We start from the raw sequence: 15,559 nt of genomic DNA on the forward strand, positions 1-15,559 counted from the left end.
CTTGAGTTTTGGCTATTCAAAGTGTGGGGGCACACGAACTTTGGTTCCGTAACAGCAGTGTTCTGCTTTTCGAAGTGGTGGTGGTTATATGATGGCTCATTCCATAAAAGTCACTGAGCTATACATTTTTGTTTTGTGTGCTTTTTTGTATGTGTGTTATACTTCAAAACAAAAAGGGTTTTAAAACTGCTTAACCAAATGATATGATTATAACCCATGACACAAATTATTTGCTTGCCCTGGGAACTCATATAATTGCCTGAAAATGTAAGACCTGTGACCAATCCCAGGGAGGTCTGCATTCAGGGTCTATCTGAGAGCATTCCAAGTTCCCTGGCGGACTCAGCGCTATGCTTTATTTTGTAATTTTCAACTGTGTGGATCAAAAGGACACTCCACTAATTCCCTACATTACACATTTGTAGCAAATAATAGAAACCAACTTGAATTAGCTTAAGAGAAAAAAAAGTACAGACTTTCCCCCAGAATCTAACCAGAGGATTGCAGGCTCCTTTAGGAGGAACTAAAACCAGGATCTGATAAGACACCAGCCACCCAAGGCAGCTCTGCCTTCAGGATCTTTCTTGTTGGCTCCACAGGTTCTCTAGTCTCAATGCTTCTGTTTATCCACTGCATTCTTCTCCCTACGTATGTGGACAGGCTCTGTCTGCTTCTTGTGCCCAGAGTAAAATGATGATTCCCCACAGTTGCTGAGCTTACATACCCTCAGGTCAGCCACAGGGAGACGTTTAACTACCGCCAAGTCCAAAGAGAATCTGATAGGCTCATCTTGATCCAAAAACTGTGGGCTATCCAGATGTGGCATCTCTCTAAGAAAAGACATGATGAATAACTGGGCAGATTCCAAAAAAGGGGCCTGCTGCAGAAATTGTTTTTCAAATGATGAATCGCACGAATCACATATTCAGATGTTTTAAAAAGTAATTTTCCTTATATTTCAGAGAGTTAGGAAAGAACATGCTTGGCCTCTATACCAAGGTTGCTTCTGCCACCGTCTAATCCAGCCACCACCAAATAGGTTACTACTTAAAATAAACAACTGCTTACAGAGACCCCCAATGGTGCCATGGCTACCCTGGTCATTGTGGTGGGCCTGCTACTCATCTCAATCTGGAAGCAGACCTACAGCAGCTGGAAACTTCCCCTTCACACACACTCCCCGGCTCTTTCCCGCTGCCCATAATTGGGAATTTTTTCCAGTTGGAATTCAAGAATATTCCCAAATCATTCAGGGTAAGACAAATGTTGATTTGGGAGGAAGAGAATTCAGGAATTAGATGTAATATGTGTGCATTCACCTCATTGTCAGACAATTTTTTCTGAATTAACTGAATTAGTAGTAATGTCCAAGAGTGATATTCAAAATATTTATCTAATGGTACAGCTTGGGCATGGGAAAAAAATAGAATAAAGAACTGCTTCAACTTTTTAATTAAATTGCTGTCTTAAAGGATAAATCCACAAAGACAGAGTAGGCGTCACCTTACACTAAACTAGTTATAATTAGCATGAATAAAGCTAATTCACAAAAGGCAAAGGTCAATTACTGGAATCCAGCAGGCCAATCTGGCCTGAGACTTGTTTTGCTGGGCTGCTACAGTGTTATCCTAAAATCTGAGTTGGAATGCAGAAGGCTGTGCATGTGCTCTCCAGAACCCCACAAGCTTCCCTCAGTGAGGTTAATCCTCATTAACCCCAACCCTATGGAGTTACAATCTTACTACCACTAGACTCCAGAAGCACTGGTGGTTGTGACTTTTGATCAATTTACATAATTAAATGGTCAATATGTCAATCTCTCTTAATCTAACAACTCTTTAAGTAATTAAATATGAAATGCAACATCTTCAAAGTAATTCAATTTGCTTAAAATCAACTGTTTAAAGATAATTCACTTAAAGCCATTTTTAGCTAAAGGTTTAATTGAGATATAAACACATTTACTTATAATCAATCACTTAAAGTCTCATAACATTTCTTTCTAGCTTTACCGAAATATGATTGACATATAACACTGTGTGTTTTAATGTGTACATGATGATTTGATACATGTGTATATTGTGAAATAATTAGTACAATAAGTTTACTTGATATATCCATGACCTCACATAATTACTTTCTTTTTTCTTTTTTTTTTTTCAGTGTGGTGAGATCATTTCAGATTTACTCTCTTAGCAGTTTTCAAGTATATAACACAGCATTGCTAACTACAGTCACCCAGCCGTACATTATGTTCCCAGAATTTATTCATTTTATAACTGGAACTTGGATCTTTGACCAACATCTCCCATTTCCCCTATTCCTCAGACCCTGGCAACTACCATTGTACTCTCTGTTTCTATGAGTTCAGCTTTTTTAGATTCCACATATAAGTGAAATCATACACTTTTTATCTTTCTCTGTCAGACTTATTTCACTTAGCATAATGTCCTCAAGGTTCATTCATGTTGTCACAAATGACAGGAATTCCTTCTTTTTATGGCTGAATAATATTCCAGTGAGTGTGTGTGTGTGTGTGTGTGTGTGTGTGAGTGTGTGTGTCTCACATCTTCTTTATCCAAACATCCATCAGTGGACACTTAAGTTGTTTCCATGTCTTAGCTATTGTAAATAATGTTGCAATAAATATGCAATAAAACTGGATTGCCAAAGGGCAATCCAATTGAATGGTAATGATAATGATAGCTAATGATAGCTAACTTTTATAGAATGCCAAGTGCTTTACAAGCATATCTCACATTCCCTCCTCATAATAGATTCACTAGGGAGGCATTAGTATTTTCATCCTGATTTTTCAGCTGAAGAATCTGAAGCTTAACCAGATAAGGCAAATTGACCACCGCCACAGTCTGCGGAGGGATGAGGTTCAGTTTGACTTTTCTGCTGTCCATGGGTTCTCAAACTCTAGCATGCATCAGAATCACCTACCCAGTTTGTAAAAACATGAATTGCGAGGCCCCACTCCCAGACTTTCTGATTCAGCAGATGTGGAGTGAGGCCTCAAAAATTTCGTTTCTATCATGGGCAAAGCCCAAGCTGCTGGTCCGGGGATGCACTTTGAGAACCACTGTTTCACACCTTTGTTCCTCACAGTGTGTCAGAACATTCAGCATTGGCATCCCCTGGGAGCTTGTTAGAAATGCAGCATCTGGGGCATCACCCTAGACCTACTGAATCAAACTGCATTTTTAACAACAATCCCTAGTGGTTCGTGCACATGTGTGTACTCATCACACACACTTTTGGAGCTAGACAGACTCTAAAGGAGGCCACAGGTAAATTTTAATTTACAGAGAACGTCTCTGGGGAAAGGGTTACCAGGAAGGGCTTCGATCACCCCTGGGACAAGGAGGTAGGATGCGGAACAGCAAGGGGTGGAGCCGGGGGCGGAGAAGATTCGGGACTCCCCGGCATCGGCACCGCCCGCTCCGCCTCCCAATAGCGCCCTGCCCCGCCCCGCTCCTCCCGCAGAGCCGCGCCCGTTAATTGGCCAGCTGAGGTCCCTCCCCCGCCCCGCCTCCCCGCGGAGGGCGACTACTGCGCAGGTGCGGACGCCGCGGTCTCCCCTTCGCGTATCCGCGGGTCCTCCGGACCACCGAGCCTTCCTCCTAGAGCAGCCCCCGAGGAGTCACCTTCTCCCTTGCTTGAGTGCCAACCAAACCTCCACCCGGAAGTGCAGAAGTCTCTAAGGTTCTAAGCGTCCGTTTTGGAACGCTTGTCGTTACTCTTTCGTTCCCACCGCATACGATCTTGGATGCCTGCCCTTTGGCAAAGAGATGAACGAGGCACAGTCTCTGTCCACATAAAGGACTGTAGGATTGGGTGATAAATGCTGTACCTCCTAGAAGATGGGAGGCATGGGGTCGGATATAAGAAAGCAGTCCCCGAGGGGTAACGGCCCTGAGCCTGGCAGTTGCCTGCCATGTAGGCACTCAGGTGTTTGGTGAATGGAAATCTCCCGTTGGAGAGCATTCCGGGTGGAAGAAAGGTGGCTGTCATGAAAACGTCTGCGTGTGCAGGGCGCGTGGGTGCCTAGAAATGAAGCTGGAGAGGTAAGCAGGGTGGTCCTGAAGGGTTTTGTGTGCCTAATAGGAAATTTAGATAATGTCCTTAGACGGTATTTTTAATCAGGACATATGAGCTCTGATTTGCATTTTAAAATACAACTGGCAACCAGGCTGGGTTGGAGGAGGAAAAAATCTGAAGGCTGTTGGAGTATGGCGACAGAATGGAGCGGAGTGGCCTGATTACATATATTTATTCGTTAGCAGTCTTTTCTATTAAGATGTAACTTCCATGGGAGAAGGACTATGTCTGTTTAGTTCATTTCTCTTACCCAGCATTTAGAAAGCTCTGGCACACAGTAGGCCCTGAACAAATGTTTGTTGGATAAATGAATGAATCAGTTTGCCCTTGATTGGACTTCCTAACTGATTGGATAGTAGATGAAAGTGGGAAGTAGAGGAGACTGATCACTGAAGATTGGAAGAACACAAATAGTGAAATTCCGTTCAGTGGGTATTTCCTGAGCACTTCTGGGCTGACTCCTGACAAGATGCTGTAGGGTAGAAATCCAGAACAGGCTCCAGCTTCTGGTCAAGGGAGGGGCCCAGAGCCCAGAATGTGCTAACAAGTACCAGTTCTAGGTTTTAGTTCCCCCCCCAACAAAAAAAAATGTCAGTTTCCCTTCTTTCCACTAAGGTGACAAAATTTGAGAAGCACGTGCCTTTTTTTTTGTTTTGAATATTACCATCCACATGCATAGAATCCATATGACTAGTTATTTACTTTCACAGATAATGTAGGAAATGAATATCTTCATGCCTTCCTTTTTTTTCTTTGTTGACTATTTTCCCACAGGAGATTCTAATTAAATGATATTATATCTTGTAGGTCTTCCTATATATTGTCTCATTGCTTTCCAAAAAGTTAATCATGGTAACAGCAACATCCATTTATGCAACAATTACAAATAGGTTATCTATGTGTAAGGCACTGAGCTGGGCTCTAGTGGTATAATATGAGCAAAATAGACACAGACCTTGCCCTTATGCAGCTTCCAGTCTAGTATAGGAGCGTGGCATTAACCAGATCATCACAAGTGTTTAATTACAAATAGATGAACAGTGTGAACTAAAAACAGCTGCTGCTAGCCAAGAGACAGAAACCGGTTTTACCACAATTTCAGCAGCACTGATGGTGGTTTGGGAGATTTTGTGTATAATTTTACTACTGTATAAGCTAAACAAAGGTTTCTCAGGATTACTTTGCCTGATTTGGTTTTGAATTAACCTGAATTGCTTCTTCCTAGTTCACCTGCAGCTTAAGGAAAGTCCCTCTATTGTAAACCAACCAAAAGTTTACAAATGTATGCCTAAATTTTTAAAAGATGAATAACTAGAGCGTACGTATGAACTTATCCTCTTCACTTCTCCTATTTAGCCTTTAACTGACTCCTCCTCTTTGAGCGCACAGGTCTGCCTCTTCACTGAAGCAGGACCTGGGTTGAATCCCAGCTCCTCCACTTCTAGCTCTGTGACCTTGGGCAGAGTACTTAACCTTTTGATCCACAGTTTCCTCATGGGTCAAATAGAGCTAATAATGGCACCTTCCTGGTGTGATTTTTGGCCACGTATTTTTTTCCTTTATGTAGGACAAAATAAACAAGCAGAATAGAGTCTCTGGCTCCTGGAAGAGTTCAGTACTGTACCCAGTACCCAACCGATACTTGTGTGGCTCACAAAAACACAGTGCTAACAAAGACAGGAATGTATGGGTTACAGTTTTGTATTCTGAAAATGTAGGACAGGTAATACTCTCCCTCTCTACAGGAGACATCAGCTAATCTGGATGAAGAGATGGTCTTCCCTAAGGAAGAGTCTGAGAGCTAAGAACTCAGGTCAGTCAGGGCAAAACCTATTTGTCGTCTTACACTCTTCTCTCACATATCCAATCCATCAGCAAATCTTGCTCACTGTACCTAATATCCTGAATCTGACCACGTATCCTAAATCTCTTCACCCCCACCACGACTGCTGTAGACCAGGTCACCCCTGTCTCTTGCCTGGGCCACCACAGTAACCCCCTAACTGTCCTCCTGTATTTATTCTTGTCCTTACCTCCTTTTCTCCAACAGCAGCCAGAGGGATCCTTTCACAACTATCATTGCTCAAATCATTACTCTATTGCTCAAAACACCCCTGTGCTTTTCCGTCACATGTAAAATGAAATCCAGATTCCTCACCATAGTCTGTAAGGCCATAAATGACCTGCTATCTCTCTGCCTTCATTTTCTGTCACTCCTTTGCCCACTCCACTCCAGTCACATTGGCTTCTTGGTTGGGCCTCAAACCACTTTTGTACATACACTCCTCTGTGTTTCACTTGCTGCTTTGTCTGCCTGGAATGTTCTTCCCCACTTACCTGCATGGCTCATCTGCTCATGTCAGTGCTCTGCCCAGGCATCACCTCTCCATGGCTTCTTTGGGCACTCCCCCCATAGTATCCTCTTCTCTCACAATTTCTTTACCCCACTTGATTTGTTTTCATAGCACTTTCAACTCCTGACATTATTGTGTTTTTAGTTATTTACTCATTCTATTATTTTTTTTGTTTTCTCCCACTAAAATGCAAGCTTTCTGTGAGAACAGGAACTTAATTTTATTTAGTGCCAGTGTCAGGCACATAGTAGGTACTCAATAAGTATTTGTTGAATAAATGAAATCATGAATGAATGAATGAGCCAAATAAAAGGGGGGAGGGGATAGATGTTCCAGATAGAGGATACTGCCTGTGCAGAGGGCCTATGGGGCTGGTGTACAGACAGGGAGGGGTAGTGTTACAGAGAAAACCACAGGCCCAAAATGGTCACTTGTGCTAAGGCCGATGATACCAAACCTAGATTTAATACCTGACCTAACTGCATTTTCATCCTCTCTCAGAAATGTTATCTTAATCGACCAGTCTGGAATTTTCTGATCATGCACTAATACGGTAATCTGTCACTTGAACCCTCTCTATCCTCCATAGAAAGCCGAACCAATCTGCATGATAAAAATCCTTGCCATTCCCTTCCCCCACTCCCCAAAAGAAGATGTCCTGGTCTAAAAATAGTCTTTTCTTTGGTTAATAGCTCCCTTGCTCCACCCCTCTCCCTGTAAAAACCTTCCATTTTGTACAGCCCCTTAGAGAGCCCTTCTGGTTGCTAGTTGGGATGCTGCCCCATTCATGAATTGCTTAATAAAGTCAACTAGATCTTCAAAGTTACTCAGTTGAATTTTGTTTTGTTTTTTAACAGTAGTAATGGACAGATTGAAACTGAGGGCAACTGAGTCCAGGGCTCTTGCTGCCTGCCCCGCTCAGCCACTAGACCGACACAGGAGTTGGGCTATAGGATCAGCGTTTATTGTCAGAGCACCTGAGATCTGAGAAGGCAGCAGTCTTCGAAAACTGCCTTACCATTCTCAGACCGGCTTGGGGTATTTAAGTGAAAATCTGAGCATTTTTCCAGAGACTTCATGAGGGAGTTTGCATGAATCCTTCCCTCTGGTCTGGCAACGTGGTTTTCCAGTGGTGTCAGTAACCCAGAAACAATGATGGGAGTAGCCTGGAAAGAAAGTTGGCCCATAGAGATTGTGATCAATAAACATAAGGTATTAATCATAAGATTCGGAGTGATTTTCTAAAGCAGGGAACTGGGACGGGACATTCCGAGTTCAAGCCATAGGGGGATGATCTTTTGTTAAGCTGCAGGTTAAGGAAAGGTGAGGCCGGGGACATTTCGAGGCTTCTACTATGGGGGTTCCAACTGGGCCCTTCTTCAAGATGAGGCAGAATTAAGCATGGACCAGATAATAGAGGATGTTGCAGCCTCTGTTACAAGATTCTGGCTTTTGTTCTATGGGCAGTGGGATCAGCCATTAAAGGGTTTCAGGTAACTTGAGAATTGTGTTTTTATACGATCTCACTACTGGGTGGTCAATTCATGGTAATGGGGCAAGAATGGATGTGTGGGACCAGTGAGGTGGCTATCGAAGTCATCCAGGCAGAGATGACAGTGGTTTGCATTTGGATGCTTGTTGAAGATGGAGACACATAATTTGGATGTAAAATTAATAGGCACTGTTTCCTATCCCCATGACACAAGGTGAAAGTCTATGCTAACTGGACCTAACCAGACACAAACTCAGACTCAGGACCTCTTCCTTGGCACAGAATTGAGCCAACGGAGGAAGGCATTCTCTTTTTCCCCACATGCATACATTCAGTGAACTCTGATGGAGATTTCGCCATGCGCCAGGCCTGTGCCAAGAGCCGTGGCAGATACAAAGATGACTAAGGTGCAGCAGGCCACCCCACAGAAGTAACACCCTTAAAAATTAATACCCTTTTGGCCTCCCTGTATCCCCTGCCTTGCCAGTACTTGCCCTCTGTCTTTAGTGCTACTCTGCTTCATATTACGTAGCTTTTTATTCCCTCCGCTTACCCTAAGGCCCAGCCAAAATTAGGTGCTCCATGCATCTTTCAATGAATGTGAATTTTTCTCCTTGGCTATTATGCTAGTGGTCTTAAGGGAGCCAGTTCCCCAAACTAAGGTTTCTATCAAAGTTTACTGAGCTCATGTCAAAATCATTTCAAGTGCCCAAGCCAAATAGAGAATAACTTGCCTACCTAACTCACAAGGCTATCGTGAGAATTAAAAAAAAAAAAAAAAAAGAAATTCAAGGGGCTTTGCAAACGTGAAAGGTGTGTGGATGATAATCCCTGCATTTACAATGCCCTTTGTAGTCATGCTCTGCAACGATGAACATATATGGAGGAGGTCCTCTAAGATTATAATGCCTGTGGCCTAGTGACGTCACAGCGTCGTAGCACAACACATTACACAAGTGTCATTGTGTTACAGTTGCCTGCAGTATTCAGTGCAGTAACATGCTATGCAGGTTTGTAGCCTGTACTGTAGAGCGGCAGAACTTATCACCCCAAAATATGTCTACTTGGCATAAGGATTATTTTAGGCCGGTTATTTTAAGAAACATACATGGGAGAAAACTCTGAAATCCAAGAAGTCACCCTTTGTAAAACGGAAATCTGCATTTGTAAGGGGTTGAAATCGCCTCACAATTTCTCAGAACGTATCCCTATCATTAAGCAACACATGACTATTGTTGGCTTTATTTCCTGTTTACAAATACTTATTAAACATTGACCTTGTGCTAGGAGCTGGAGATGCAAGGATAAACAAGATATGGTCTCTGCCTTCACGGAACTTACATCCTAAGGTGTGTTGGGGAGCACCGTGGGTCAGCTTGTTAGACAAGTCAACAGAGTCAGTCTGATGATCTAACTGATTTCATCAAGCAACTCACTGGGCCGAATCCCATCTAGCAGCTAGAAGGGTGGTGTTAACGAAAGAACTTAGTTTTAGACCAGGACATCTGTCAGTGGGGAGCACGGGTTATCATGCAGACTGCCTCTTCTTTGTAGAGGGCGGAGGAGGGCGTGGAGGAGGCCTCCTTGACAGCTTTCCTCTAGGATTCAGGTTACATCTCCGGGACAGGCTGAAACTGCAATGAGGTCAGGCATTAAATCTGGGTTTGGTCCCACGAGCTTTTAAGCACCGGCGAGGCTACGTGGGACCTGCGGTTTTCTCTTTAACAAGGTGACGAGTTTGAGCACCACCTCCCCAGTCCCGTCCAGGGCGCAGGGCACACGCCAGAGGCGCCAGCAGCATTCCCCTTCCCGTGCTCTGCTGCTCCTGCTGCCAAGCCCGTCACTGGCCTTGAACCCACCTAGCGGGCCGTCCCCCTGAGGTACACCCAGAGGACGCTTCATCTAAATACTTAAAAGACTGAACCCTCTTTGCAAGCAATGGCTACAGCTTTTCTTTCAATTCCCGTTAACACTACGCCGTTACTCTGGACTGCAGTCTCGGGGCGTATGGTTAACAGACCCTCTTGCGTTGCGCGGGTCACAGGCCCCGGGAACCCCGGCACTTCATGCTTTCCTTGCAGGCACTGAGAAGTCGCTTAGCGTCCGGGGCCCAGGTTTCCGGGGGCTCCTGGGCCGGCGTCAGGGCGTACGCAGGGCGGGGGTGGGGAGGATTAAACTGGTCCCTACAAGCGTGAGCCATGCCGGGTTCTTCGCCTTCCCCTTTCTGCTCTTTTCAGTCAGGGTGGGGGGCGGATAACCACCGAGATACAGTCGCAGGCTTTCTTGAGGCAGCCTCCGGAGATAAAGAAACACACAGGGCATCCGGAAAAAAAGAACGTAGGGCTACAAGCAGCACTGTGTGCGGCCCACGCGCCACGGGATTGAGAAGAGCACCGATCCCAGCGTGCACTTCACTGCCCTCACCGCGCGCTGATTGCGCGGGGAGGAAGTGGGGGCGCCTCACAGGGGCCGGGCTCGGCGTCGGCTACGTGAGGTGATTGGCTCTGCATAGGGGAGGAGGCCCACTTCCGCTAGACGCCGGAAGTGTTTCTCTGCCCCGGCCAGTGGGCCATGGAGACGGTGACACGGTAACGTCTGAGTTCTGAGCATTGCGGGGGCGGCGGCCATGGAGGCCGTGCTAAACGAGCTGGTGTCTGTGGACGACCTGCTGGTGAGGCCTGGCCCCGAGGAAAGGAAAGGAAAGGAAAGATTCGGGCGGGCGGGTCCCGAGGAGAGTCGGATAGGGGCCAAACCCTATTCCCATCATCAGCGTTGCCCAGGGAAGCCGAACTACGGCTCCCGGCAGCCTTTGCAGCGTCCGGCTCCTGCCGAGAGGCTCCACTTGGCCCTTGAGACTAATGGGAGTTGTAGTTTTCTCTGCGCCACCACACCTCAGACTCAGGGCCTGGAGTCTGGCGTGGAAAAACTAACGGGTTCTGGGTGCGTGCAGTAGTTAGGAGGTCAGGGTGTGGATCTGTTTTTGCGTGCTCCTTCAATGGCAGGGAACTAGCGACTATCAAAAGTTTCATATATTACTCACTGTACCCTGCACGGTGCTAAGTGCATTGCAGGCAGTATCTCAGTCTTTGAGCTCTAGAAGAAAGGCACTATTCTTATTCCCGTTTTGCAGATAAGAAAAGGTCCAGACCTAGCAGGATGGAATGGGATGAGGGAAGCAGTCTCCAACGAGGGACTTCGTGGGCTGTTGAGCAGTTCTGACTGTTGAACAATGTGTTTACTGTTCACCCACTCGGACTCAGCTGCTCCGGGAGCGGTTCCTGGAGCCGCCACCAGGTGGCATCTCCTCTCGGTACCACGAGGGGTAGGGGAGCGGAGGCGGTGCTGTCCAAGGACAGCCTGCCGACAGGAAGCCGCGAGCCTGGGTCCCGGGGATGCTGACAGCGGAATCTGTGCTGCCAGGAATCAAGACCCGTGAGGGAAATGTGGCAGAGACTGGGGGATCTGGATTGTAACTGGGAAATGGGCGCCCAGGTCCATCAGAGAATGGTTCGCCCCCTTCATTTCTAAATGACTCCTCTCCTCTCCTATGGCAGAAGTTTGAAAAGAAATTTCAGTCTGAGAAGGCAGCAGGCTCGGTGTCCAAGAGCACGCAGTTTGAGTATGCCTGGTGCTTGGTGCGAAGCAAGTACAACGATGACATCCGTAAAGGCATTGCACTGCTGGAGGGTGAGGTGCCAGGCTCCCCGACTCTCCCCTTCCTAACTGCCAGCAGAGTCTGCCCTTCTTTCCTGCCATTGCTCGTTCCCTCCCTCCATCTCAAGTGCTGGGATCCTTTTTCAACGTGGGATCCTATAGTACAGGCACCTCACAGTTACTAGGTTGCTGGAAAAGTAATTGCGGTTTAAAAGGTTAAAAATAATTGCAAAACCCGCAATTACCTTTGCACCAACCTCATATTTTCCAGTAAGCTCACTGCAACAAGGGGCGGTGCGTTAGCCCGGCTTCTCCCACTGTACTTTTGGCTAGTCACCACCTCATCGCTGTTCTGCCAAATAGAATCAGCATGTCCGTTTCCACAGGCCTTTGGTGATCTGGTAGGCAGGCTAACTATAATGTGGCTTGTCTGAGGAGGTCACACAGCTAATTAATTAATGGCTGAATTGGGACTAGAGGCTCCTGTCTTGTGTGTCCCAGGCCTGGGTCCTTGTCCCCCACCATGGAGCTTATTCAGCAGCTGCTGAAAACTTTTTGTGAGGATGGCATGGAAGAAGTGCAGAAGACAGTCCCAAAACCCTGTGAACAGATGGTGCTTTTTTTGGTTGGCATCCTGTTTCCCATTGTTTTCGGAGGGGTCACCATTTGTCAGAAGCCATAATATTTGACCTTTCAATTTCTCTGTACCCCCTTTCTCATGTGTAAGCAAACAGTCCGTGTACTAGCAAAGGATGCCTATTATAAATCAATAAAAATAAGAATCTTAATGCAAATAATCTCACCCTACATTTGTGTAATTTGCCAATTCAGATTTTTCAGATTTCCTGTAAAGCTGTGTCCTGCTATAGAAGTAGTCTCTAGGGCTGCCAGTCTAGTTGAGACCGACAATTGGGAAGATTTATAAACACCTGCAAAGCAACAAAAACTTAGCAACAAATTCTAGTGCATAGAGTACAACTGAACACATAAGCCTCTGGGAAGTAAGTCACTGAGTTAAGAAAGAGTCGGGTGAGGTCATTCAGGGAAGGCTAATTGAAGGTGAGTTTTGAGCTGATTTTTTAAAGGGAGAGGGAATACAAACTTATTTTTAACACTTATTTGGGCAACAAGCAACTGTAATTGAAACACAACAGATGTCAAAACTAAGGAGAGATGCCTTTTGGCTTCTCCAGTGCCTCGAGTTCTCTCCGTGCACTTGGGTGAACCAGAGTTGGCTACAGTATTGCGTGTGGATCACCAGGGTGTCTGGGCAGCCTGAGTCCGCGCTGCCCCAGAGCTCTGACTGGGAAGCCAGGTGTGACTGGAGTTGGAAGGGAGGCTCGGAACTTTCTCTTCGGATCATATAGGGATTCAGAGAGTGGAAGGTGTCTCTGGGACACAAGCACTAGGAAAAGAGAAGTGGTTTTCACCCTCTCCCCTCCCCTCTCCAGAGCTGCTAACCAAAGGGAGCAAAGAGGAGCAGCGGGACTATGTCTTCTACCTGGCTGTGGGCAACTACCGGCTCAAGGTAAGGCAGAAAACTCCCTTGTTCCCCCTTGGGGGGTCCACAGCACCCTCTCCTTCCTCTCCAGGGTAAAGCCTGAAGAAAGCAGTAGGCCTGGGGTGGTGTCAGGTACAGAGGTGCAAGGTGATAGCAGGTCAGGATGCTGAGGGAAGGTGAAAGACAGGATCAGAGTGCCGAGGGTGTGGGAAAGGTGACGTCAGGACTGGGGTGCAGCCGCAGGCCTGGGCTGTTATCTCCCCTAGCTTATCACCCCCCCACACAGTTGGGGCTGTTTGTGGACTCTACTCCATCGGGTGGGGCTGGAGTGAGGGAGGGGGTGGAGGTAGAGGGAGGAGCCCCCAGGGCAAGCAAAAGGAGGGCCCCTCTGAACAGCAGCAGGAGTGCAGGAATACTGAGGGGGGGTGTTTTCCCTGCGTATAGGAATATGAAAAGGCCCTAAAGTATGTTCGAGGGCTGCTGCAGACAGAGCCCCAGAACAACCAGGCCAAGGAACTGGAGCGGCTCATTGACAAGGCCATGAAGAAAGGTGAATGCCTTCCTCTCTGTTCTCCTCTCCTCCCCACCCTCCTGTCTCCCCGGCCCCTACAACTCCAGTTTACTCTTCTCCACACCCCCACACCTGGGCTCTCTGGGCTCTCTTTAAATGACTCCCCTCCCACCAGTTCCTCCTCAACCCCCCCAGAAGCCGCCTTTATCCAACCCTGGAGTCCGTTACCCTGTGACTCCAGGTGGAGAAGCACGTCTGTTGAGGAGCAGCGGGCAGGAAGAACATGGTAGCCGTGCTCCTGGATGGCTCGGGCTGGACTCCTGACTGACAGTCTCCCTTTATCTCTCTCTCCAGATGGACTGGTGGGCATGGCCATTGTTGGAGGCATGGCCCTGGGTGTGGCAGGAGTGGCTGGACTCATCGGACTTGCTGTATCCAAATTCAAATCCTCCTGAACAATACTGCACCTCTGCCTCTACCCAGGGATTCATGGGAGCCCATGGCGCACACTCGGAGAGTGGCCCATCCATCCTTACTCTCCCTTCTCCTGAACCCCATCACTGTCCTTTATGGCTTCAACTTCCTCTCCCCTGAGACCTGTCCTTTAGCCCCAAATCATGTGCTTTGGGATTAATGTAAATAAAATTGGGCTTTGGCTTGCCAACCTCTGTGTCTCTGTTGAGGAAGGGGCGGTTCCCCTTGAGCCCAGAAATGGGGGTAACACCTGGTCCTTTCTTGCTCTGTGTTCTTCCACTCCTACCCCCCACGCTGTTGTGGGGTTCTCCTTTGTCTGCCCTGCTGCCTAGACCCCACACCCTTCCTTCCTTCCCCAAAGCCACGTGGCGCAGCCTGGATCCTGGGGGAAAGCAGAGACCGGAGGTGGGAAGGGCAGAGCTAAGGGGACAGGCCTGGATTTATGTCTCCTGTCTCCTCTGACCCACTCAGCTGCTTTTCAGCACGTGGAGTTTTCCACACCAGGGGGGCCCCCCACTCAGTTTCCTCCCAAACCTCCGCCCTTCCCCTCGCTTTGTCCTCCTGCGTCCTCCCCTTCCTCCTACCCTAGTCTCCTTAGGGGAGGGGGTGCTGCTGGTGGGGGGAACGAAAGAGGTATTTAGCATGGAGTTGGCAGGGGTCTTGGGAGAGGTTAGGAACCCAGGACACCCCAGTTGTAGGCTCCGAGATGGAAGGTGGAGACCCAGTCCCCACCCAGCCCTCTTTGCCCCACACCCGCTTCGTGCCAGGCTCAGCGTGGGCCTGTCTTGCTTCACTGCATACCTCTCATTCCACAGCCAAGCCTGCACAGCTGGGGGATTGGGGAAGAGGCCGCTGAGGGGAGCACGCAGGAGCCTGACACGGGAAGTTGGAGAATGGGGGCTTACACTCCAGCTCAGTGACGACCTGTGTATTGCCTGGGTGTAGGATCAGCCCCTTGGAGACAGCTCCAGCCGCACTTGCCAGAAGAGAGCCAGGGCTGTCCCACTGTGGCCTTGGGGCGGAAAATGAGACCATCTACTGTAGGACAGGTGCTCAGCCTTGGCTTGGGGTGGGGACCCAGAGGTTTCTAATCTGTCATGATTAACAGAGCTAGTGACAGCTCTGATAACTGAGCTGCTTAGACTAGCCACAGGATCACCTGCGCCTGTGATTTACCCCCTCCGGGACCCTTGGCAGCAAGATCAAGCTTGCGGCTGATGGTCAAAGATCAACCCACAAAAGGGAGGGTAATTCAAGTTCAGGAAGTTGAAGTTTGGAGGAAAGTAACACTTGATGGCCTCACACGGGGCAGGTGGCACTGAGACCCAGGACAGTCACCAAGTATCAAGCAATTCATACATGTGGGGAGGTTTGATCTGTGGTCACAATTCTTACTACAACCTAGGAGGTGAGTGGTACTAGATCTAGTTCACAGAAGCAGAAATGAACTCACGGGACTCACACTT

General features: G+C 47.6%; 1 protein-coding gene across 1 annotated transcript; it reads left to right on the forward strand.

The window, feature by feature from the left end:
• Window positions 1-10,472: 10,472 nt before the first annotated feature.
• FIS1 (fission, mitochondrial 1) lies at window positions 10,473-14,283 on the forward strand. Its single transcript, XM_081054549.1, has 5 exons — window positions 10,473-10,624; window positions 11,508-11,640; window positions 13,059-13,135; window positions 13,553-13,658; window positions 13,974-14,283. Exons 1-5 carry the CDS (start codon window positions 10,580-10,582, stop codon window positions 14,072-14,074), a joined length of 462 nt encoding a protein of 153 aa, XP_080910675.1. The 5' UTR covers window positions 10,473-10,579; the 3' UTR covers window positions 14,075-14,283.
• Window positions 14,284-15,559: the final 1,276 nt, after the last annotated feature.

This window comes from Rhinolophus hipposideros, assembly GCF_964194185.1.
Source record: "Rhinolophus hipposideros genome assembly, chromosome: 7".
NCBI classification, from domain to species: domain Eukaryota; kingdom Metazoa; phylum Chordata; class Mammalia; order Chiroptera; family Rhinolophidae; genus Rhinolophus; species Rhinolophus hipposideros.

Coding starts and splice junctions, on each gene's coding strand:
- FIS1 (XM_081054549.1), top strand. CDS start 10,580: ATGGAGGCCGTGCTAAACGAGCTGGTGTCTGTGGACGACCTGCTG. Junction 11,641..13,058: donor AGGCATTGCACTGCTGGAGG/GTGAGGTGCCAG, acceptor TCCCCTCTCCAG/AGCTGCTAACCAAAGGGAGC. Junction 13,659..13,973: donor TGACAAGGCCATGAAGAAAG/GTGAATGCCTTC, acceptor CTCTCTCTCCAG/ATGGACTGGTGGGCATGGCC.